This window comes from Onychomys torridus, chromosome 4 (genome assembly GCF_903995425.1).
Source record: "Onychomys torridus chromosome 4, mOncTor1.1, whole genome shotgun sequence".
Taxonomy (NCBI): domain Eukaryota; kingdom Metazoa; phylum Chordata; class Mammalia; order Rodentia; family Cricetidae; genus Onychomys; species Onychomys torridus.
In genome coordinates, this window is record NC_050446.1 from 7607010 (window position 1) to 7633040 (window position 26031).

Consider the following 26031-nt stretch of genomic DNA (forward strand, 5'->3'; position numbering starts at 1 on the left):
AAGCTTAGGGGTATCCTGGGAAATTACAGGGTGATTCTCAGGCAAGACAGTGGGATGTATCCAGCTCTTCTGCCCCTTCATGCTCCCTGCCACCCTCCTGCATCATCATCATTTGTAGATGAGTGTGGACTGGGCAAAGCCTGGGGGTGCCACATGTAGGAAGGAGGCCACAGTCCTACCCAAAGGTGAATTTTAAAAAATGTCCACCAGTAGATAAAAGTGCATGATGTGCACAATTGAGAACTGAGTTCAGATTCTCAGGACCACATAGAAGCCAGGATCGTGGGCACATGCCTGTGACCCAGCTCTGTGTGGGCGGTGCGCAGACAGGCAATCCCAGAGCTCACTGACTAGGCAGCCCAGCTGGCCTGGTTAGTTTCAGGTTTAGTAGAATACCACCACTCAAAAAGTGAAGTGCGCCAGGCCAGGTGGTGGTGGCGCACGCCCTTAATCCCAGCACTTGGGAGGCAGAGGCAGGCGGATCTCTGTGAGTTTGAGGCCAGCCTGGGCTACAGAGTGAGATCCAGGAAAGGCGCAAAGCTATACAGAGAAACCCTGTCTTGAAAAACCAAAAAAAAAAAAAAAAAAAAGAAAGAAAGAAAAAGTAAAGTGTAGAGCAATTAGAGAAGATGCCCAATGCTGAACTAGAGAAGATGCCCAATGCTGAACTAGAGAAGATGCCCAATGCTGCCTGCCAACTTCCAAATGCACTCACACATGAATACATACACTCACACACCACATACCCTAGGACAAACCCAAGGTCACATTGCTGTCTTCAATATGGTCCCCTACTGTTCCAGAATGATCAGAGTTTGAAACTGCCTTGCCAGGGAGAGGGGTTCTTCAATCTCCCCCATATACTCTGGAATAAACTCCAAAAGGGGGCTCCTTCAGCCTGTGTTTACAACCAAGAACGAGCTAAGTGTCCCAGGACAGAGGGCCACTTGTTCAGATTGGCTGCATCCTCCTTGACAGTGCATGCAGCAGGTGCTTAATAAGTGACCACAATGGAGTGTGGGGAGTATATGAATCCTGCTGCATGGAATGTGCTTTGTGAAGGTTAGGGTGCTTCAGATGCCCCCTCAGAAGTCTGAAAGACTTCTCCCAACTAGAGCCCCACTGGCCTGGCTTCCCTGGGGGATAACCACAGCCTTGGCTGTCCCAGCCACTTTCCCAGGCTTGCTGAGTGTCTGGGAACATCTAGAAAGAGCCAGATCCAAGACTTGAGGCTCTCCATGCCCGGGAGCATCCCTGCCACTATGCAGAGCAGCCCAACCCGGCCATCCTACCAAGTGAGAGTACCACAGCAAAAAGCTGAGGAGCTTGCCTGGGGTGTCTGGAGACAGGGTTCCTGGCAAGTTGTCATCAGCAACTTGCCTTGCCTCTGTCTGAGTTGTCTCTGGAAGGAAGCAAGTGTCTCCCCTAAAAGCAGGAACAAAGCTGCCCCTCCATTCTGAAGTGCCTCCCGCCCTCACATGGGGCTCAGTGCCAGGAGAGGCTAACAAGCCAGAAATGAAAGCCTGCTGTGTCACAGAGAAGCATAAACGCCATCTGTCAACAGGGAGCAGAGGCACGCTAATCTAAACACGGCCCCAGAGACCAATCCTCTCAGTTCATAAATACACAGCTCACAAAACCCATCCTGGAGGCCACTGCCTGCCTCTGAGACACCTTCTTTCCCAGAGCAGCAGGCACGAGGATCCCAATCACTCTGGCCTCTGGCTACTTCCTGGCAGCACCCACTTCTCATCTGCTTGAAGTGTCCTACATGGCCCAGCTCTGAGGGCACTCACAATCCAGTAGCATTAAATAATCACACAAGCACAGAATGACAATTATGTAAAGCAGTACAGGGAGCTGGGAGGGGATGTGGAAAGAGACTTGACCTTGGCAGGGAGTCGGAGGATGGCTTCCTGGGAAGGTGTGTATATCAGGGGGTGAGGAGCTGAGAAAAGGAAGCCTGAGCAAAGGCACTGGGGCCAGAAGAGCAGGAGAGAGCCTGGCTGGGCTCTGAGGGGTGGACAAGCAGAAACAGAGGCAGAGGTTCTGATAAGAAACTGGATATGCAGCAGGAGAAAACAGGGGGGACATACAGGTCAGCTTTGGTGTAGCATCCTGTGCTCTGCAGGGGTCATTCTATACAGGCTCCAGAAAGCTGGGTGTCAGTATTGAGCAACACCTCTAGCTCTGTCCCGTGAGTTCATGGCCATGGCTCACACTCAGCTATCACTGGAGGATTTACAACACTGAGTGAGCTAGGCCTCTTGGTTCAGCTAGAGATGGTGCTTAGACTCTGTGTTGCTTAGAAAGATGGACATAGGAGAGGGAAAATGGGCTTTGAAGAGAAAATAGCTGTCATCTTGCCGGGGGGTGGGGGGGGGGACAGGGACACATACCTGGGATGCTCTGGGCTTAGTGAATTTGGAAGCAGGAGCCTAGCGGAGTTAAAACAAATCCCTCCCCTGCTAAATCGCCAGGATCCTGGACTCAATCTGTGGTTCTCTTGCCCCAGACTCTGGGACAGAATCTGAACAACCTCACAGTCACACTTCTACAAGAATTTGTCACATTCTGGCTCTGCTGTGGGACATAGGCTGCACCCCAGGGTGCTGCTTTGAATACTTGCCTGGGGGTTTGGAGATTCCATGAGACATGCAGAGCCTGGAGGTGGGCACTCAGCACCACTCAGTGACAGCCACCAGGCAAAGCTCCCAGGGATATCACCAAGCAAGACCCAGCACCCCCACCCACAGGGGCAGTGGGCTCAGAAGAAACACTCTGTGACGGCTCACCTCTGCCACCTGCTGCTTGTCCAGCTGGAACACCTGCCCAGAGCTGGTGGACGCGATCTCCTCATAGGCCAAGTAGCCAGGATGGGTGCGGTCACCACAGTCCCCCGTCAGCACAAAGACCACCTGGAAGATGGGTAAATAAGCCTGTGCTTCCTGCTGTACAGGAGAGGCAGGAATCCAACCAGGGGAGACGTGAGAATAATGATAGTTTCCTGTGGGTGGGAACCAGGAGCTGATGTGAGGCAAATGCTCCCACAGCTGGGAACACGGCAGGTGTCTCCTGAGTAGGGTGAAATCTACAACTAAAAAGGTACCAAAGTGGACTCCTCTTGGAGCGGCCCCCGGAGGTTACTGTGAGAAGAACCCTGAAGAACTCTAGAATATTCTAGATAAGAAAGAAGCGATGTTGTTCCCAAGAGTAGCCCAGCCCTTCTCCCCTCTCCAGCCATCAGTGCAAAGTAAGAGGCAGAAGTCCCAACCTGACTTCTGAGCCCTGACACAAGGACAAGGGGACATTGGCTGCAAGAACTAAGAGCTAAGGGTGAGGAGGAGCGGCATTGCACAGGCTTCCGTGGGCTCTGGAAGGAGGAAGGGGAGGGGCCCGCACCAAGAGCAAGCCTCGCCAGGTGTGGGCCCACAGGTCCAGAGCCTGCAACCACGCCCTTCGAGGGGCATGGCCGCCGCGGGCAGGGCTGGGCTCTGGGGCTGCAGGAGAGAAGCCTGGCTCCACTCCCCAGTGGCCTTCAGGCTCCCTCCTCTGGCCTCCTGCATGGCTGCCCATGCCATCCCTAAAGCCGGCCTCTCACCTGGGACTGCTTCAGCTGCAGGAGCTGCAAGAGCTCATCCTTCTTGTGGTAGTCCTTGGCACGGGCATCGGAGAAGACATAGATGAAGGACCCAGGGTTGGCAACCTCCACAGCAGCCTTGATGGCACCCACACTCATCTCCGGGCAGTCGCCACCTCCCTGGAGGGTTGAAGTGTGTCCGCAGCTGCCACCTACCTCAGCTACAAGGGAGCAGCCTGGACAAACCTCTAAAGTCAGTGGGCGTGGGGAGTCGCCTCAGACCACCTCCGTGTGGCTCACTGGGTCAGGCTGTGGCCCCCGTTTGTCCCTCCCAGCATCTGCCCTGTTGTGACCTTAGACAAGCATCTCTCATTCTCTCAACTGGGTGAGCGACAGTCCCACCCTGTAGAAGGTATGAAACACGGGATGGAGCAGCCAAGGCATGAGCAAGCCTTACACACATGAGTGTGTAGTGAGTGGTATTTGCATATGTATTCTGGTGTGTGTGCACAGGTGTGTAGGGATGTTCACACACGGTATGCAAGTGTGTGTGGAGGCCAGAGGTCAGTGTCGCTTGTCTAACTAACATCCTTCACCCCGTGTTCTCAGACATATCTCTCGCTGAATACAGAGCTCGTTGGTTCTGTTAGGCACACTGGCCAACTGGTTCCAGCAATCCTCCCGTCTCTGCCTCCTCCTGCTGGGATCACAAGCGTGGGCAACCACACCCAGCTTTTCACAGATGCTGGGGATCTGAACTCAGATTTCCGTGTTTGTGTGGCAGGCACTTTACAGAATGAGCTGTCCCAATGTTTCATGACCGTGTGACATGGGGAGGCTGAATGGGAGCCACTGTGACTCCAGAAGCCCTGTGACAGCCAAGGCTTAAGGGCAAAGACTGGAGTGGAGCTGGAACAGGCAAGTAGAAAGGTCCTCTCTGTCACCCATCCTGGCGTCAGGTCCTCAGGGGACACGCGCGCGCGCACACACCCCCCGACTGGCAGCACCCAGAGCTTTTATGAGATGAGAGCACAAACTGTTTACAAACCCAGCCTGCTGCAGCAGCCAACCCCACACCACAACTTTCACCCCACAAGGACTTCCTGAGCCCCTGGTGTTCTGGACCCTGCTCTGGGCACTGGGGAAGCCAGCGGAGAAGCAGACCGATGGAGTCTCTGCTCTCAGGAAGCTGGTGGCCTCAGCGGTCAGGAAAAGGACAGATGCTGGACACGTGTGTTTTGTGAGGTAAAGACATTCAGATGGCCCAGGACACGTGACCCAGGCTCAGCCCTGGCTTAGGGATCTGAACTGAGCTGTCCCTCAGGCCTCCGCACATGCGGCATGTCCTCCTCATGTACTCACTAAAACAGCACCCGCCACACACCGGGGCTCTGTGAGGTATTTGTTTCATGGAATGAGGAGGGGAGTCCAAGAGGTACAGACTTCCAGGACCCAAGCTGGGGTGTGGGCCATGGGCTGAGGGGAGAGGAAAGGCAAGGAGCGGGGAGGATGCCATCTTGGCTCTGTCATGGAAGAGGAACAGGCAGCCCACCTGAACGTAGAGTTCTCTCAGTTCTCTCTGGAACACCACTGGGTCTGCTGTGAGGGTCACGGGGCCAATGTCTGTGGGGACAAAGAGACATGGGTGGGTTTCACAGAGCACAGAAGGGCCAAGGGCAAATCCATTCCCATTCCAAAAGTGGTTCCAAGCCCCCTCTAAGAAATCCCCACCCTGCCATTCCACCCATTCCTACTCCTGAAGGGGAAGGGATGCTGGGAAAACAAATGGAACAGGAAACAGTTGCTCCATTCTGGAACACACAGCAAGCAGCCAACCCCAGGCCAAGCAAGAAGCCCAAAGCTTCCCAGAAAGCCCATCTTTCTGGGAAGCAGATCCACACACTGGATATGGAAGGGGGTGTGGGGCAGGGGAATACTCCTCCAAGGCTGACAGAACTTGAAGTCACTCCACTTCAGAAGAGAACAAAAGTTTCTGAAAGATTAGCAGCTAACCGTCTGTAGACCTGGCCGTTCTGCTCACAGCTATTTAAGCAAGCGAAGTGAAAACCCTTGTGCTCTCAAAGCTCAGGTGTTCGCAGTAATCATGTCCACAATGGTTCCAAGCTGGAGGCAGTTCTTGAACCCCAGGAAGTGTCAGACAATAGAGCATCTTGGTTGAGTTGGTTTAGTCTAAGACTAAAAAGTAACTTTTGGGAAGGCAGCATATACAATGTGGATACTATGTAAAAATGTAGGACTCACTTCCTGGGGAGGACAAAGAAGGGTGGTGTGAGGCTCCATCCTTCTGCTCAGGATGGTATGATCTCTAAAACTAGGGCGTGGTTTCTAGAATTTTCTTGCCTCTTGGTGGATTTTTGGGAACTGAAGTATGGAAAGTGAAGCTGCCGATAATGGGGAACAACTGTGTTCAGTTCCCAAGCTCAGCAATAAAACAGATGAAACCACCAGGTAAGAGTGTGGGCGGCTCTAACATGAAGGAGGCGTGAGGAAGAAGCCAGACTTGGGAATGCACCAGAACAGAAGCTGCCTTTTGGGTAGAGGAGCCTGAAAAAGGCAGAGGGATTGGCTAAGGGGATGATAGTGTTCCAGCCCCCGAAAGGAGCATGGGTTCCATGGAGTGTTGTCTGTTGAGAGCACATAGCTGAGAGTCACACATTCTGGTGTCTGTGGTTTAATATACTCTAACAGCCTCAGTGCTCACACTCATGTGGTGACATTTTGTCCCCGCAACCACTGCCCAGACCCTAGTTGTTTCTGTGTGGGATAATAGTCCAGGCTATTTAAACTATAGATAGACAGACAGACAGACGATAGATAGATAGATAGGTGGGTAAATAGATGATAGGCAGATAGACAGAAAGAGAGGGAGATAATAGAAAGATAGGTAGGTAGGTAGATAGATAGATAGATAGATAGATATGAAAAGATGTGTGGGTGTGTAGATGGACAGATGACAGATGAATGATGGACATGTGAATAGATAAAGAGATGACAGGTCATGGATGATTGCCCTCCCTTCCTTGGAAGGACATGGACAGCTAGGGTTTGGATTTTCATTGATCTACATGGCAAGATTGACTCAGTTGCTGCTCAAGGCTTCCTTTTTTCCTCTTTTCCTTTGAGTGGTTTATGACACTGGTTTTAAAAAATAGTGTTCTCTTTTTACTTATGTGTGTGTGTGTGTATGGTGTGTATGCATGTGTAAACATGTCCATATGTATGTGGGTATTCATATGTATGCATGTATGTGGAGGCCAGAAGTTGACATAGGTGGCTTCCTCAATTGCTCTCCACCTTATATATCAAGGCAGGATCTCTCTGTTGAATCCAGAGCTCTCCTACTCAGCTAGTCTAGCCAGCTGGCTCCAGGGACCCCTCTGCCTCCTGTGCCCTGGGATTGCAGGTGGGCTGCCACTCTCCTGGCGTTTACCTGGGTGCTGGGAACCCAAACTCCAGCCCTCACACTGCATAGCAAGCCCTTTCACCTCCTGAGCCATCTTCGCAGTCCATTTAAAGACATTGTCATTTATGTGTGTGTATGCTACATGTGTGCAAGTGCGTGCAGAAGCCAGAAGAGCACATCAGATCCCCTAGAGCTGGAGTTACAGACAGCTGTGAGCCAACACGTAGTGCTGGGAGCCAAGCTTGGTTCCTCTGCAAGAGCATCAAGTGCTCTTAACCACTTGATTTTAAGCACTTTCCTGGAACAATACTATGATAACATGAGAAGCCCCAGGTTGGGAGATGAGCTTCCTGGACCCAACATCTAAGGCTCAGGTTCTGGAAAGGTCTATCCTGTAGGAGAGGGTCTCTGTGATGGTTTGAAAGAAAATGGCCCCCAAGGGAGTGGTTTTAGGAGGTGTGGCCTTGTGGAGTAGGTGTGGTCTTGTTGGAGGCAGGCTTTGAGGTCTCATATATGCCCAAGGTACTGCCCAGTGAGACAGACCACTTCCTGCTGCCTGTAGAGCTCTCAGCTCCTTCTCCAGCACCATGTCTGCCTGCATGCTGCCATGTCCCACCATGATGATAATGGACTGAACCTCTAAACTGTAAGTGAGCCACCCAAATTAAATGTTTTCCTTATAAGAGTTGCTGTGGTCATGGGGCCTCTTCACAGAAATAGAAACCCTAAGACAGTCTCCCCTGGGAGACCATGTCACCCCAAACAGTTGCCTCCTTGTCTGGCCTCCTCCTGCCCCAGTTAGCAAACACATGGATGCATCTCAGTAGATACCACACTTCCTTCTCTAGTCCTCAATCCCAAGGCAAGATCAGCTAAGACACCAGGAAGACACCAGGCTGAGTACTCAGAGATGATCCACCAGCTGCTCCAGGGCCAGAGACGCATGGCGTGCCGTCATCAGTGGAGATTGCCTGTGTCTCCACGGGGCAGGTCCACCACTCCCACACCCAGCTTTCAGCAGGACACTGAGTGCAGGGCCAGACAGAGAAGGACATCAAGTGTGTCACCACTTGAGTTACCAGTGTTGGGGGGTGGGCCTCTGGGCCCTCCGTCTCCCTAGTTTACCCTGTCTGGAACAGCTGGCTCCAGACAAAAAAGAAAAAATCGCAATGGCGGCCCTTCCTGACCCAGTGGACTCCAGGTGAGGCCGCTCGGGTTCTTTGTGTTGGTTCGTTTTCCTCTTGCTGTCACAGGGCACCTTACACTAGCTGATTTATCAAGAAGAAAGGTTTACTTCTGCTCACAGTTCTGGAGGGTAGTAGGTCCAAGACTGTGATACAGCACCTGCTGGGGGCTCTGGGGATGTCCTATGGCAGAAGGGGAAGCCAGCGAACTGGAGAGCATGAAGGTAGGCTCATTGCAGGAGAACTAACTCAGTCCAGAAAAAACACCACCAACCCATAGCCTCACAACCTAAACCCCTCCCTTGGGCTTCACATTACCACATGGAAGAATTAAAGTTTCCATAAATCAGCTTCAGGGTAGGACAGGCCACGGCAAGTGTTGACAGGCATGGTTCTATTGTTGGACGTGGGATTTTTTTTTTTTTTGAGACAAAGTCTCATGTAGCCCAGGCTACCCTAGAACTCTATATAGTCAATAATGACCTTGAATTCCTGATCCTGCTGTTTCCACCTCCTGTGTTGCTGGGATGCAGGTGTGCACCATCTCACTCAGTTTTTTCAGTGCTGGGTGGAACCCAGGGTTTTGTGCATGCTGGGTAAGCACCCTACCCACTGACCCACATCCCTAGCACAATAAAATCTACTATTGAGTCCAGGGAGTGACCTGACCAAGGAATTATGAGCAGGCATCAGTAGAGATGGGGCTGGAATCTGGGTCATCCTGACCCCAGCTCCAAGCTGTCAACCAAGCTAGAGGCTGCAGATGCTCTGGGCCTCGTTGCTCCTGACGGGGAGGGAAGTTCGTGACTGAAGGAGGATCTTTGCCAAACAGCTGGGCAGATGTAGCGTGCAGCCCCTTAGAGCTGGGCACACTGGCCATGGGAATGATTAAGCCTGTGACCGTGACTCCCCTCACCCAGAAGCCTGGCCCAGATTCATCCCTGTGGAGGAGGAAGCTTCTTCTCTGCATGGAGAGGAAGAACCGTGAACTCAGGATTCTCTGGGGCATGTGTGGAGCACGCCAGGTTGGAATGGTCCGGGTGCTTTGCCAGCCCCTTGTCTGGTCGTGTAGGTCCAGTGGGAACAGTCAGGGCTGTGGCTGGGCCCTCAGAGTTCCTCTATAACAATCTCTCATCCTCTTGTCAAGGACTCTTCCCAGCTCTTTCCTTCCCATAGTCAAGTAACACTTGAGTCCTGTAGTCAATTCTACACACACACACACACACACACACACACACCCTCCTCCATCTACAGTAACCTCAACCGAATTCCCTACCCTGCCACCGTCATGCCCACCCTCTCTAGGTCTCAGTTGTCCCATCTCTAGGAGACAGAGGCAAGAGAACGCAATGTGTAGGCTGCCAGGATTCTGACATTTCCTGAGCCTGAGCCAAGATGACACCTTTGAAGATACCCCAGTGGCAGACATAAGACAAGAACCTTGAAACTGGTGGCCATATCCAAAGAGCAAAAATGGCCACCGTGACTGGACACTGGTGTGGGACTCTGGGCCTTCCTGACTGCATTGAAGACCATGGCAAGCTGCCCCCTGCCTGGCCTACGGTAATCTGTAGTGGATGGCTGTTCTGTCTGTGACCCTGAAGCACTGCCCCTAGAGATGTAGCAGGTAACTGTCCTAACTATGCTCGACCTTGAAGTTCCCACCCCTGGGGCATGGCTTTGGGGGTACCCTTAAGACCTGAGATGCCACCCTCTGCTCTCCCTCATGAGACCTGGATGCTGGGACGATCCCAGGTGGAAGAACAACGTGGGACTGTGCCTTACCCTTCCAGGATCCTGCTACAATTCCTCTGTCTAGTGAGTTTTCCTTCCCTAGTAAATTCCTTTGCCCTTCAAGCAGACTCCGTGGATTTCTCACATGAGTAATCCTTCTGGCTTTAGCTATTGGGTAAGGTTGACCCTAGGAGGCTAGCCTAACCCACACCCCAGCGCCTCTGGGGGCCTCACTGTCAAACTCACCAACCCTTGCCCGTGGCACACACCTCCCAGGCACCCAGCCGCCACCTCTCCTTCTCCCCCCACCTCCTCCCAACTTCCCTCCCCTGAAAAGACTCAGGCCTGGGAAACCCCTTGACAAGGAACCGTCTGGCTCAGCCATGCCATTCCTAGCTGCTGATGTGACATGAGCCAGCCTGGTCCCCAGGATACGTTCAGGATTTATTTCCCCAGTATACGACTCTGTGTCAGGATGAAAGGAACCAGCCTGATGTAGCTGACGCCTCACAGGTACCTGGATCTCCAGTGTCCCTGGAGAGGGACCTGGAGACAGACCAAGCGAGTGAGGACCCTTGTTGGGAGATTTTTGCTGGATAGTAGAGGTCACAGCCTCCCCAATGGCCTGAAGCTTATCTCAGTGGCTCACAACATGGAAACTCCCTCCAGCAAAGCTTCCTGCTCTCTACCTGCTCTTATCTGGAGGATGTCCCTGGGCCTGGAAAACTGATCTTATCCAAAAGCTGTCTCTAAATCACGCACCTGATTCATCTCTGCTAAGAAGACTTACACTGGGGACTCTGCTATAGGACCCTACTGCCACATACAAAGCCTTGTGATAGGAGTGCGCCACTTAATGCAAATTAGGGTTTGTCCCCAGGCTCCCCAATGCTATATATTCCTTATTCTCCGGAATAAAGTTGAGCTGAATCACCCAAGTCTGTCTCCCGGAGGGCTGTCTCCGTTTTGTGCTCATGGGCCTCGTACAAAGCTTTCTGTCGCCCTTTCTGCCTCTTTCCCCTCTGGGACTGATGGCCGACAGGCTGAGAGGGAAAGAGGACCCCCACAACCCTCTGGCTAAGGGGGGAACCCGTGGCTTTGGGAATGAGGACCCTTGTGCTACAGGGGTAAGAACCCAAAGCTAAGGGAATGGAGGGCCCTGTACTGATCAGGAAGGAGACCTCCAGCCTGAGGGAAGGAAACCCCAAGGTCAAGGGAACAGGACTCCTGGGCTAAGGGGGTGAAAGCTTTTAGGCTAAAGGAGGGAAGATGTCCAACTGAGGGGCTGAAGCTCCACAGGCCGGGGATAATGCAAACTCAGGATAGAAGGAGGCAGTAAAGACACACACACACACACACACACACACACACACACACACACACACGTGCCCCAGTAGCTCCCACAGCATGAGTCCAGTGCACCAACCCAAACCTCTCTCCCCGGATGGCAGCATACCGGAGGCCCAACGGCAAAGGAGATTCTGGAAGACTCTAAATTGGCCAATAGTCAGACAAATTAACACAGGGCACCACATGCCATCTATTAACTTAGCGTAACGTCCTTATAGCACACTAAACAGACAGAGATGTAGGCCAGGATGTGACAGACACAGTCTTCCAGTGTGTCCTGGGCAGGGCAGAATTTGGGGAAGTTTTCCACACTTATCGAGATGCAAAGGCAGGGGCCGCTTCCCAGGGTGGTTTCATTTCCAGGAATGCATCCTGCAAACACATCCCAGTGCTTGTGGGGCTGCTGCAGGGAGACAGGAAGGAGCCAGCTTTGCACAGTAGGGGATGTGCAAAAGAGTACGATAATTTAATAAATGAAGATAATGTCTCCTGAGGTGTCTTCTATATCATCAAAAACAACGTAGAGAAAGTGAATATCCCAACATGGGGAGATGGCCATAATATAACACTCACTGGGGTGGGTATTTTAAAACATTCCATTTATTATAAGTTTAAAAGTTAAGATTGTAGGGCCTGGAGAGATGGCTCAGCACTTAAGAACTCTTGTTGCTTTTACAGAGGATCTGGGTTCTCTTCCCAGCACCCACATGGCAGCTCACAACTACCAAGAACTCCAGTTCAGGGGTATCTGAACCCTCTTCTAGCCTCTGTGGGCACTGCATGTATCTGTTGCCTGTATAGATAAGAACACACACACATAAAATAAAAATGAGCCAGGTGGTGGTGGCACATGCCTTTAATCCCAGCACTCGGGAGGCAGAGCCAGGAGGATCTCTGTGAGTTCGAGGCCAGCCTGGGCTACCAAGTGAGTTCCAGGAAAGGTGCAAAGCTACACAGAGAAACCCTGTGTGTGTGTGTGTGTGTGTGTGTGTGTGTGTGTGTGTGTGTATTAAAGTGAACACTTTGAAAAAATTAAGATTGTGTAATGAAAGCAGCTGAGATGGTTCAGTGGGTAAGGACACTTATCACCAAGCCTGACCTGAACTTAATTCCTGAGATCCACATGGTGAAGGGGGAAATGGACTCCCAAAAGTTTTTCTCTTACCTACACATTCATGCAGTCACACACACAAATAAATGTTTAGAAAAAGGGTATCTGTATGTAAGTTGGCTATATATGTGTGACACACATGCACACATACATGAGCACACAAGCACATGCACAGATACACACATGCACACATAAACACACACACATACACACGCACACACAAGAACATACACACATGCACACAAACATGCACACTCGAATACATGCCTGGAAAGACATAAGAATATTAAAGTTTGCATTTCCCAAACACAATATTATCAGAATGTTTTATAAATGTGTATTCATTTTGCTTCTTTGGTTTGGAGTTTGGTGCTGCAAGGGAACCCAGGGCCTATGTGCTACCTCTGTGCTCCAACCCCAGTCCCAGTTTGGCAGAATTTGAAGGAAACAGATTATTAACTGGAAGAGTTGAACCCTGAGCCAAAGCTTGACAAAGAACAGAAGGGATGAGCTTCCTGGACGGTTTGAACAGATTAACCCAGATGCAAAACTCCTGCATGTGTACTCGAGCGAGAAGCCAGCTTAGCGCTAAAGAGAATAGGCACCGTGACCACTGCACTAAAGCCAGGAATGTGGGAACCAGTCACAGGAAGGGACTGCCTATGTAGGTCAACAGGAAACACAACCTAGCAACATCACAACAAAGCTGGGAATTTACCTGCTGAATCAGTGCCCATCCCCAACCAACAGTGGACTTTTATTTGGTGTGGGTGTTTTATTTTGTGTTAAGACAGGGTCTCAGGTAGCCCAGGCTGGCCTCAAACTGCACAGTGGAGGATGACCTTGAATCTCTGATCCTGCTGCCTCCTCCAGCTCCCATGTGCTGGGACTACAGAGCTGGATCACCACACCCAGCTTTTTGCGGTGCTAAGGACCAAACCCAAGGCCTTGCACCCATTAGGCAAATGCTCTGCCAACTGCGTGGCATCCTCAACACTGTCAATCCTTTTTTTCGTCCTGTTGCTTTTGCTTCTTATTGATTTAGGGTTTTCTTCTGGTTAAGTTTTTGTACTTTTTGGTTTCGGGTGTTAGAAATAAAACTGTTGCCCTTTACCTAAAGATTTAAAAATAAACAAACAAAACAGAAAAAAAGAAAAAACACTTCACATCAAGAGCCAGCCTCCTAGGCTCAGGCCGTAGTTCAGTGGTTGAGTATGTGTTAAGCACATGAAGCCCTAGATTTGATCCCCAGCACCAAGAAACAACCACAAACCACCAAAAGAACTGACCTGTAAATGACATAAAACAAGAAACAAGAGAGATGCCTTCGGCCACCACATTTCTTAGACATCATTCTGCGCAGCCAAGCTTACAGGGTGGACACTGGAGAAGAGAGACAGCTGAGGAGGAAGGGGAGCAGGGGTAAAGCCTGCAAGTCTGTGTGCCAACCCAGGAAGCCGGGACACCACCAAAGGCTAGACCCTGGGCACACTGTGTGCCAACCCAGGAAGAGAGACACCACCAAAGCCTAGAGCCTGGGCACACTGTGTGCCAACCCAGGAAGAGAGACACCACCAAAGCCTAGAGCCTGGGCACACTGTGTGCCAACCCAGGAAGAGAGACACCACCAAAGGCTAGTTTAAAGAAAAGTCTTGGGAGCCTAGGGAGCAGGCTCAGTAGTAGAGTGCTGGCTGTACAATTGAGGGCCGATTCAGATGGCAGCGCACATGTAAACACCAGCTGCACTGGTGGGTGTCCAGAAGCCACACTGGGGAAGAGAAGGAGAAGCACTGGGGATCTCTGGCCAACCAGCCAGACAGGGAGCTCCAGGGCCAGGGAGAGACTTTGTCCCCAAAAGCAAGGTGGAGGGAGACCAAGAAACATACTCAACATCAACCTCTGGCCTACACACACACACACACACACACACACACACACACACAGACACACATGCACACTCACACAAACACACACACACATACAGACACACATGCACACTCACACATATACTCAGGAAGGTACATGAATACACACTCTTCAGTAAAAAAGTTTGAAAGGCAATAAATGTATGAAAACAAATTGCTCCCCATCATCCCAGAAATACAGACTTTCAAAATGAAATATGATGGATAAAAACATCCTAGCAAAATGGTAACACACGAGAAAGGATGCAGCTAGAGGTAATCTTAACTGAATTGGAGGAATCTGTAGGAAAAGTGCGGGGCCTGGCTAACAGAAGTGTGTCAGCAGGGGACAAGCAGGACCTTGGGGGACAGGTAGATTCCTTCTAAAGGTAATTATAGCTAAATTCAAGATTTAACAAAATTTTGAGCAAAATCACAGTCAATTTTTCAAAGATTTTAATTTTAATTTAGTTAATTTATTTATTTATGTGGCAAGATCTCACTATTGTAGACTTGGCTAGCCTGGAATTTGCTATGTAGACCAGGCTGGCATCACACTCACAGATGTCCACCTGTCTCTGCCTCCTGAACACTGGGATTAAAAGTGTGCACCACCACACCTGTCGTGTGTGTGTGTGTGTGTGTGTGTGTGTGTGTGTGTGTGTGTGTGTGATATGCATGTGCGGTGGGAGCTTGAATATATGACTTCATGCACCTGAGTGTAGGTACCCCAGAGTCCAGAAGAGGGTGTTAGGTCCCCTAGAACTGAACTTACAGGCAGTTGTCAACTACCCAGAGCAGATGCTGGAACCAAACTCGGGCTCTCTGTAAGAGCAGCCAATGTTCTTAACTGCTGAACCATCGCTCCAGCCCACAGCTGAATTTTTTTTAAGAAGTTAACAGAGGTTTTCTGTTACCTAATATTTCATCTGAAAGAATAAATACTTCAGCATAGTTTGAAAGAGAAGACTGAAGGCATGGGGTGTTGCTAAGCCTGGGCTACATGAAACTCTGTCTCAAAATAATAAGAAGCAGGAGCCTGGTTCTGGGTTCCATCTCTAGCACCATAAAAACAGAGAAATAAATTGAAGTTTAAAAATAGGAGAAGAAATTGGTTTAAGTTACTTTAGAAAAAGGGGTCTAGAGGACAAAGGGGGGTAAACCAGGCCTTAGTTAATAAGGCCGTTTCCCACGGGGCTAAAGTTGACGATTCTGAAGACATCCACGCCTGTCCAGGCTGGAATGGAACAATGAAGTAAATGAGTGGCTGACTGCAGGAGGCCAGGTTTGTCAGTCTTGGGACGGGACCTCAGAGATAAGCCACATGTGTTCACTGGGCTCCACGTGGGAGAGGTTACAGAGATGCATGTGGTAGTGATTTAGTGCTGGAGACATCAGTCCGAAGGCATGTTCTGCTTGGAGGGACATGTCTGTGTATTGGGCATCCTTCCTGTTGCCGTGATGAGACACATAGCAGAACCAGGGGAGGGGGATGCATTTGGACCCATGGTTAAGAGGATGTGGTCCGTAACGCTGGCAAGAGTGGTAAAGTGTATGGTGTGGGGAGTATGTACTAGGACGCCTTGTCTCTACTGGGCAGGAAGTAGCAGTCAGGGAACACTCATGTTCCACCAGCTTCTGCTGGCTTCCGACCCCTCCCCTTCTTGTTCAGTGAAAGGGTCTGATGCCTGATTTAGGATGGGCCTTCCCCCTCCATCTGTCCTCTCTAGAAACCCCCTCATAAGAATAACCAAGAGTGTGCCTCATTAATATCTGAGGCGTTTCTTCATCCAGTCAAACAGACAACCAAAATTAACTACCACAGGATGGTTATATCTAGAAACACCATGGCCAACAGGATGGCTCAAAGGATAGGGGTGCTTGCTGCCAAGGTTAGAACTTGAGTTGGATCCATGGGACCCACATGGTAGGACTGATCTCTGCAGGCTGTCTTCTGACCTCCATGTGCACTATGGCACATGTCTGCTGATACCTCCACCCAATAATTTTTAAATGCAATAAAAAAAAATTGGAACTAGAAATATTGATAGAAGCACATGTAAGTTCTGTACATGCTCAGATCTCCCTGCTCTGTCATGAAGGGGTTCAGAAGCAGCCACAACCACATCTAGCCTGGCTGCTGACACCATTCTCCAACAGAAACAATTCTATACAATGTGTCGCCAACAGCGACTTTCAGTGCCGAGGAGTGTTCAAAAGTTAACAGTGTAGGGCTTGGGGCTGTGGCTTGGTTGGCAGAGCATTTGCCCAGCATGCACTGAGCCCTGGGTTCCATCCCCAGAGCAGCATAGGGGATGTGGTGCACACCTGTGATCCCAGCACTCAGGGAGGAGAGGCAAGAGAACCAGACGTTCAAGGTCATGCTCAGCTATACAGCCAAGTTCAAGGCCAGCCTGGACTATATGAGACTTTGCATCAAAGTTATAAATGTTTCAGTAAATAAGAACAATCTTTTAAAAAATCTTATGTGCTACACTGGGAACATGGCTAGGAACACAGAAGCCAAGCAAATGAGCCCGTAAGAAGGAAAGCCTGAGGGTCTGAGCCAGGAAACAAAATAGTCTTGGAGGAGAACCAAGCTAGAAAAAAAAAACCAAAACCCAGCACTTCCATGCCAAACGACATACACAACTTCATCATAAATAGGTAAAAAGGGGCTCAGTGGTAAGAGCACTGGCTGCTCTTCCTGAGGTCCTGAGTTTAATTCCCAGCAACCACACAGTGGCTCACAACTGTCTAACTCCAGCTCCAGGTGATCTGATGCTCTCATACAGACACACATGCAGGTACAACACCAATACACATGAAATACAAACAAACAAATCATTTAAAAAAGAAGAAGAAAGCATAAAACTGGGTTTGAAAGCACACATGTGAGAGCACACCTGTGATCCCAGTAATCAGGAAGCTGAAGCAGAAGAATCGTGAGTTCAAGGCTGGCCTGGGCTGCAGAGCAAAACTAGATCTCATATATATATATATATATATATATATATATATATATATATATATATATATATATGTGTGTGTGTGTGTGTGTGTGTGTGTGTGTGTGTGTGTGTGTGTGTGTGTGTGAAAATGGCAGAGCAGAGCAGCAAATGCCTATAGTCTTAATACTTGGGAGGTGGAGACGGGAGGGAGGATCAGCAGTAAAGGCCAAGTTCTAGACCAGCTTGAGCCAGCCTGGGCTAGATAGCAAGTTGCAGCTACATAAGGCCCATCTCAAAAAAAAAAGAGGGTAGGCATAATGGCACACACCTTTAATTCCAGCACTCTGGTGGCAGGGGCAGGTCAGTCTCTATGAGTTTCAGGCTAGCCTGGGCTACATAGTGAGACCTTGTCTCAGAAAATGAACAAAGAAAGTTATCATTGTAATAACAAAGAACAAGGGTCCTTCTCTTAACATTTGTTTTTTAAGACTAATAATTAAAATAGTGTGTTTTGGGCACAAGAATCACAGACAGGGCAGTGGAGAAGGGGAAATCCAGACATATTCCTACACTGTTAGGTAATTTGGGAACAAAGCAAGAGCCAAGCAGTGAACAAGAAGGGATATGGGTGGGAAGATGGCTCAGGCACTGGAGCGCCTGCTTCCCAAGCCTGAGGACCTGAGTTCAGATCCCCAGCACTCATGTAAAAGCTGGGCACAGTAGTATACAGCTGTAAGTCCGGCACTGGGGAGACAGAGGCAGGCAGGTCCCAGGAGCTTGCTCCTAGCCAGGCAGGCAGAATTGATGACCTCAGGTTCATGGAGAGATCCTGCCTTGAAAAATAAAGTGGCATCCACCTCTGTCTTCTATATACATATGTGCACATACACACATGAGCAAATGTACATATATGACACACACACACTCACACATGTGCTCATGTGCACACATGCACAGAGCAAGGATATTTTTATAAGATGAACCTAAATAAATAATTATTTATTAATAATTGTATTTAATTATAATATAAAATTATATTAGGGGGTTTGTTTGTTTGTTTTAAGACAGGGTTTCCTTGTGTAACAGTCTTGGCTGTCCTGGAACTCACTCTGTAGACCAGGCTGGCCTCAAACTCACAGAGATCTGCCTGCCTCTGCCTCCTGAGTACAGGGACTAAAGACATGTGTCACCACCACATAGCAATACATTAGATTTTTTTACACTGCAGGCCAATTCATTTTTAATTACAGGTAAAGGAATTTAATGCCAAGAAAATAACAACAAAACAATGAAATGTACATCTAACTAATTTGATGATGGGAAAATTTAAAAAAACAAACAAACCACCATTGGGTTGGGGATTTAGCTCAGTGGTAGAGCACTTGCCTAGCAAGCGCAAGGTCCTGGGTTCGAGCCTCAGCTCCAGGGGGAAAGAAAAAGAACATTGTAAATATGCAAGTGGAAAAAAACACAAAGAAAAAAGTCGGTAGATTACTCTATACAAATATTGAAGACCTTCAAACCACAGGAATCACAAACAATATGGAAAGATAACTGACCGGGAAATACACTAACCACTGGGCAGGGGACATAGATTCCATCCATCACCCGCCAGGGTTTGAGTACTAAACAAATTGTTGACACCACGGACATAATGTCCTCAAGTGAATTAAGAAGAAAACCATTTGTTTCCCCCACCCCCAAAATAACCTACAGTAAAATGATGACACAGAAGAAAATCAAGGGGGAAGAACGGGGGGGTGGGGGGGGAGGGAGGGGAGGGAGGGAAGGAAAGAGGGAGGGGGAGGGAGGGGAGAGGGAGGGGCACGCTAATGAACACTTCAAATCATACTGAGCCTAAGAGCTAAGCAAACAAAAACTGGCCTTTCCTTAACTCCCAGGTTGGGGCAGCCGTGCTAAGAACGGCCCCTCACAGGCCCAGAATATTCCACAGACTTGAAGAGCCACCCCCACCCCCAAAGTCTAAAGTGACCTAGGAACTCCACTGCCCAAAAAAACAGTCGAAGCCACAGACAATGTCACCCCGGGATGGGGATGTGTAGCGTTTCCTGGAGGGAATTGGAAAATTATCCACATTTCCAGTCAAATGCGACAGAAGGCCTGCCACTATTCCACCCTGGAAACTGTCCAGTCTGGCTCATTTGTTTGTTCACTTGAAATAGGGCTTGCTATGTAGCTTGGCTGTTCTCTGAAGCAATTCTCCTGCCTCTGCCTCTGCCTTCCGGGTCCTAGGGACTACAGGCTTTTTTTTTTTTTTTAAGTTATCTTAGTCTACATGTGTAAGTGTTTGTCTGCGTGTAGTCTGTGCACACACACTGTGTGTGCCTGACAGCAGAGACCAGAAGAGAGCGTCAGAACCTTAGGAACTGTGTTACAGACTCCAGTTGTGAGCCCCTATGTAGGCGCTGAGAATGAACCTGGGTCCTCTGGAAGAGCTGCCAGCTCTCTTAACCACTAAGCCATCTCTCCAGCCCCCTGTTCATTTATTTATTGGATGGACACAGGCACGGAGATAAGAGGACAACTTTTGGGAGTCAGTTCTCTCCTTCTACATGTGGGTTTGGTGGATCAAACTTGTGCCATCAAGTTTGGCAGCAAGCACCTGTGTGACCCACTGAGCCATCTCGCTGGCCCTGCTCTTTGCAATGAAAGGCATACCAAAACTATTTGCAAAGCTCAAGTCCTTTGTTTCCAAGGCCGCGCATCCCTAGAAGCACCAGTGAGGCCCTCCACACCCTCCACACTCCCTCCAGTGGCTCCCTTTAATAAAACACTCGCAGGACACAGAGCTGGGGGCGCAGATCAGAAACAGTAGTCTCAAGCTCATCCTCTACTGAAGGGCATTCCATTTGCTGATTCAGCAGACACAGCCAGACCCCAGCTGCAATGCCTGCTCAGGACACAGCGCTCCAAGCCCATACAAGGAAATTCAAGGCCTCCCAGTCCTTGGCAGCTGCAGGCAGCAGGGCTGGCTACACCCATCCCCAACCCGCCCCATTTCCACCAGGAGAGCTGTGGAGCTGCCACACACACCTGTCCCCATGTGTCACCCTGTCCTCCAGTCCACACCCAGCCAGCCATTCAGTCCAAGAAATCTTTTGTTCCAAGTGTGTCCCTGGCAGGCACATCCAATGTTCCCCCCAGTGACACTGCCTCCTCAGTCTTTCGGTGTCCCCTCAGCGTCCTCTCCCATGACACTGAGTGACAGCCAGGCACTGTACCTAAGTGATGCTCTCCCCACCTCTCATTTTGAGACAGTATCTTGAAGTTGGGCTTGAACTTTTAATCCTCCTGCCTCAGCCACAGTGCCCAGCTGCACATGTCATGTTCTGCACCCCCAAACTTCCCCTACCAGGCTGCTGGCTCCTCAGCGTGAACCCTACTCCCACCCATGTCCCCTCCCACTTATAGATCACTGAGATCTTCTCCAAATGGAATCTGGGGGTAGCTTTAGGGAGGATGGTTTGGATAGCCTAAGAGGAGGTTGGGTTTTTGCTTTGTGAAAAAAAAAAGAGAAAAAGGAGTGAGGGGCCAGTGAGATGGCTCAGCAGGTAAAGGTGCTCACATCAGTCCTAAGGACCCCATGATGGACGAGAACGCTGATTCTAGCCAGCTGTCCTCTGACCTCCATGTTTGCTGTGGCACATCCACACATGTATACAAACAATAAATAAATACATAAATAAATGTAATTTAAATTTTTTTAAGTGAGGGAGGTAGCTACTAGGGTGCCCAGATGAGGGCGCATGCTCATCAGACTCCAGCAGAGAGACCCCCCTTTTTCACCTCCTGAGGTCCTCTCCCGAAATTTCGGGACCTCCTTCCCGAAATTCTTTCCGTGTTATAAAATTGAACATCAAGTTGTTAGAATAAATGTTTGTGCATTCTAATGAATTGTAGAAACGCGAACTCCAGAGAACACAAGCCTGTATAAAGAAAAGTGCATTGCAACCATGCATCCTAATTTGGGGTCCAGCTTTCTTTCCAGCTCTTGTTTACCCCAGTGTTTACAGATGCCCATCCCCTCTGTATCAGAGATGGAGGGGTGATGGCAAGGCTTCTAGGGGTTAAACAAAAAGTCCATATGTCTTTTCAAAATTAGCTAGATGTCTCTAGAGAAACCCTGGTCCTCTCTAGACCATTCCTGGTCCCTTCAAAGCTGGGGAGCATGAGGAACAGGGCTGTGAAGTTTTGTGTGTATGTTTGCTTTTAATGATGACTACTATTCTCTTTTAAGCAAGCTGCATTACAAGTTTTCATTTCCTGGCAGCTGGAGGACCATTTTCAATTGGAAAAATTCCTTTACATTGTGGTAAACTTCATTTTGATGAGAAGTTGGACTTGTATTTTACTACCATTTTTTTTTTTTTAAAGATGAGCATCATTTAAATTGTAATGGATTTAAAATAAAGTACAGAGGTCTGTCGAGATGGCTTGGTGGGTAAAGGTACTTGCCACCAAGCTGGTCAACCTAAGTTCCAGCTCTGGAACCCGCAGGCTGGAAAGAGAAAACCTTCTCCTGCAAGCTGTCCTCTGAATTCCACATACACGCTGTGGTGTGGGCATATGCACAAACAAATACTTAAAAATTAGAAAGAAAGAAAGAAAGAAAGAAAGAAAGAAAGAGAGAGAGAGAGAGAGAGAGAGGGAGGGAGGGAGGGAGGGAAGAAGGAAGGAAGAGAAAGAGGAAGCACAGAGAGAAGCATAGAAAGAAAGGGGGAAGAAAAGAGAGAACCAAGAATGGAAGGAAAGGAGGGGTGAAGGGCTGAGCCTTGAAGGTTGGTGGGCCACATACCCACTCCATGCCAGAGGGAATCTGAAGTTAGCGGCCAGGAAGGAGCAGCAAAGACAGTCATCAGAAGCCCCCTTCTGGGCCCAAGACACCGTCTGTCTCAAAAAGCTGTTACCCATCCTGCAATGGGAGCCAGGTGTTTTAGAGACAAACACAGTAATGGCATCATCCACCCAGCAGGTGGCTTCAGGAAACCTTGTGGGTTCTCCAGGGCTCAGACACTCCATCTAGATGTAAGTGGGTGAACTTGATCATATCTACCCCCTCCCAGTGTAATAATGCCTTTAGAAACCCAAGAGCGAACAAAGAGGGGGAAGGGGAGCTGGGGAGATAGAGGCTACCCTCTGTTCTCACAGCACCCAACCTCTCTATCCTTTTGGGGTCCCTGAAGTCTTTTCCTGGGCTTATAGTTAGGGAGTGGGGGAGTGGGGAGTCAAGCCCCTGGAAGCTTCTGTGATTGGCAAATGTGCCCTGAGAGGCTTGGCATGTCATCATCAGCTTGGTGTGCCTCCTCAAACACTACTGTCAGCATGGCATGGAATGTCTTTGCAGTGGGGGTGTTTAAAGCTAGCCTGGACAGACATGTGGACAGACAGAGCAACTGGCTTTAAAGAGAACAAGGTGTCACTCTCCAGAGCACAGCAGGAGTACCCGCTTCTCTCCTACTTCAGTCTAAGTTTGACATTTCTTTCAATTCAAAAAAAAAAAAAAAAATGTTGGGGCTGGAGACATGGCTCAGTGGTTAGGAGCACTGGCTGCTCTTCCAAAGGACCCGGGGTTCAGTTCTCAGCCCCCATATGGCAGCTCACTGTCTGTAACTCAAGTTCAGTGGATCTGATACCCGCACACAGACATGTGTGCAGGCCAAATGCTAACACACATAAAAATTAGAGAGAATAAATAAATATTACTTGTTTTAAAATGTTGGGGGCGTGTAGGACACGTCTCCACTGTGTCCAAGGGACACACGGTGAGGCCTTCCTGGGAGCATTTTCCACCCTCAGCTGAAAGGTAGGAGCTCCTGACTGCTGAGGAACCCCGGGGATCCAGGGGACCTGCTTTGCTGGGGAACTCCTCTCTGCTGAGGTCTGCAGGTAAAGGGGACAGGCAGAATTACTCCTGGAGTGGGCCCCACAAAGGGCTGCATTTCCCCCAAAGAGTGACTTTAGGGGTGTCCTGGCCCCCCATGCACAAGCTGGGAGTTGAGTCTAAGAAAAACCTGTTCAGTCAGCAGAGGGCTTGCCCAGCGTGCATAGAGCCCCAGGGACCATCCCCAACCCCGGATAAGGGACTGTGTTGGTGCAGGTCTGTGATCCCAGCACTCTAGAAGCTGCGGCAGGGGATCAGAAGTTCAGGGTCATCCTCCACTACTCAGCAAATTTGAGACCAGCCTGGGCTACATGAGATCCTGCCTCAAAAAGTGAAAGGAAAGGAAGAGAGAGAAGGAGAGAGGGAGGGAGGAGGGAGGGAGGGAGGGAGGGAGGGAGGGAGGGAGGGAGGGAGGGAGGAAGGAAGGAAGGAAGGAAGGAAGGAAGGAAGGAAGGAAGGAAGGAAAAAATAAAACCCAGAAAACCACACAGGCTCCTGGCACCTGCAACCAACATTTCAGCAACTTTTCTCATTTCACAGATGGAAAGGGTGAGGTCGCCTGCTAGAAACTCTCAACCTGGCCAGTGTCAACCTGGGAGATGCCGGAGAGGGCGTGGCCAGGCGGCCGGAATGCGAGAGAGGAGCTCAGGCTCTTCCATCTCGCTCCCCCGCGAAGGGCCAGGTACATGGGGGAAGTCAGGGCGCGGGGTCGGGGGTCGGGGGGCGACCTCGAGGACGCGCGCGGGGCGCTACCTGGGTCGTGGAAAGGCACCAGCGCATAGTTGGCGATGACCCGGCTGCTGCTGCTCAGACTGCGCTCCAGAATGCGCGAGGCGCCGTCGATCACCTGCATCAGATCATCCCACATGGAGCCGGTGACATCGAAGACGAAGGCCAGGGTGGCGGCTCCTGTGGCGGGGGACAGCGCCGTCGTGGGCGCGTCAGACGTGACCACCGCCACTACCGTGGAGATCGCCACTAGCAGCGGCAAGAGCGGCGCGCCGGGCTTCATGCTGAGCCGGAGGCTGCAGCAGCGGTGGGACGCGCAGGTCGCAGGGAGAGGTGGCAGTGCTGTCTCGCTCCAGCGGGTTCACCGGACAGGGGCGCGGCGGGGTCCCCCTGGTGGGAGCCTGAGGCGGTTCCTAACGCCCACTCCGCCTCTCGCACCCCCCTCCCCAGACGCCCCGCGGCGTGACTCAAACTTTCCCAGCCCCGCGGCTCGCTGGTCCAGCCCCGAGGTTAGAGGAGGACGCAGGGCAGACGGCAGGAGAGAGGTGGAGCCATGGCCAAGCGCGAGGGATGAGGGTGCGGGAAGCCACCGACACCTGCAGACCCTTCTGTGGGGGCGGAGGGGACACATGAGCAGTCCAAGTCTGGCTTAGACAGGCTTTGCATTTACTGTTACCTCCACCCGGCCGTTCTAGGGACCCAGGGGCTCTGAGTCTCCCAGATATTGTAATTATTCTTGTCAAAATCGACAAACCTAAGCCTCTGGTATCCACCATGGGCACGGCATCCCACTGTTATTTTCTAGAAGCTTGCTGCAATCCGAGGGGGCTGATACTAAGACCAAATCTATTTGATACAGGCTGTTGGGAGAGAGAAGAACCCATTTACTAGGCAATGTAGGCAGCATCGGAAGCCAAGGATAGAAGGACCCCGAATTCCTTGGGTTCTGCTGCCTCCCTCTGAATATTGTAAGATACTGTTGCAGGTCATATGGAGACTCCAGAGGACTGGGCACACACTTCTCTGGTCACCTGTCTAACGGATGACCCACCGGTTGCATGTGAAGGGGCTGGGACACATGGAAGTGGCTGCCTGGGCTTGGTTCAGCCACGGTCTACCTGACAGTGCTCCTCGGCCGGCTGGGTGGGTGTTGCCTCCATCGCTGGGCTAAGTGGGGATATTCTCTACACAATCAGGCTGAGTAGAGGGTTCTCTTTCTGTGCTTAGACTGTTTGGGGGTATTCCTCCATCACTTGGCCAGGCAGAATGCTACCTCTACTATCAGGCTGGCCAGAGGTAGCTCCCTCCATTCTATTGAAGCCTTCCACTCTCCCAGGCTGTGCTCTTCTGGCGAGTTTTGCCCTTACAGACCAAGAACCCCTTGGAGTGGAGACTGTGCCTTGGTGTCCCCACCACCCAACCCTGATAATACTCTAGTCCCCAGCACAGGGTGGGGACTCATGAGATGTTGCTTGATTGAAAGGGGGACATTTTGGCAGGCATGTTTGGTTCCTTGGGGTCTCCTCTGAAGATACCTTGGCCAGGAGGACTTTAGGCCAACCTCAGCTCCTCTATCTCGGAGGCTACAGGGATGGCTGTATCCTACACCCACAGTCCCTGTGTCCTTGTCCTAGCTCTGACTAAACTGTAGCATGGGGATTGTGCCTGGGTGTGTGCCCTTGTACCGCAACTGAGCTCCATGACAATGGAGACCCAGAGTCTGGCACATAAGAAGAGCCCAGCAAAGGTCTGTCTGCCACTTGCGAAGGGAAGTGGGTATCAGAGATGGTGGGCTACTGAGCCCTGGCCACGGGGCAGGCTCGACACATCTCAGACACTCGAGTCTAGATGAGGGCAAATACGTGGGGCAACAGTCTCCTGAAGTCTGTCTGGTGGGCTACGGCAGAAGCCAGGACCCCAAGGCCTGTGAGTGGAGTTTGTAGCCAAGTTCAATGGGGAGTTGAGTCTCCCGCACTTTGTGTGAACTGGATTTTAAGATTTCTCTGGGTGAAGGCTGCAATTGACACACACACACACACACACACACACACACACACACACACACACACACACACAGCCTGGGCAGGGCTGGGTCAGCTGCTGGATGAGAAGAGAGGCCCCAGCTGTGGAAAGGCAGTAGCAACAAGGACCAGGAACCAAAT

The 26031-nt window shown here is 50.4% G+C and overlaps 1 protein-coding gene across 1 annotated transcript in view; it reads right to left on the bottom strand.

Moving 5' to 3' along the window:
* Hmcn2 (hemicentin 2) overlaps positions 1-24152 on the bottom strand; it is a 153141-nt gene extending 128989 nt beyond the window's left edge. Inside the window, exons 1-4 of the mRNA XM_036185910.1 lie at positions 23894-24152; positions 5133-5203; positions 3602-3760; positions 2796-2918 (exon numbers count right to left, since the gene is read on the bottom strand). Coding sequence (XP_036041803.1) covers positions 2796-2918; positions 3602-3760; positions 5133-5203; positions 23894-24152 — 612 coding nt within the window. The remainder of the gene's footprint in view (positions 1-2795; positions 2919-3601; positions 3761-5132; positions 5204-23893) is intronic.
* Between the last annotated feature and the right edge of the window lie 1879 nt (positions 24153-26031).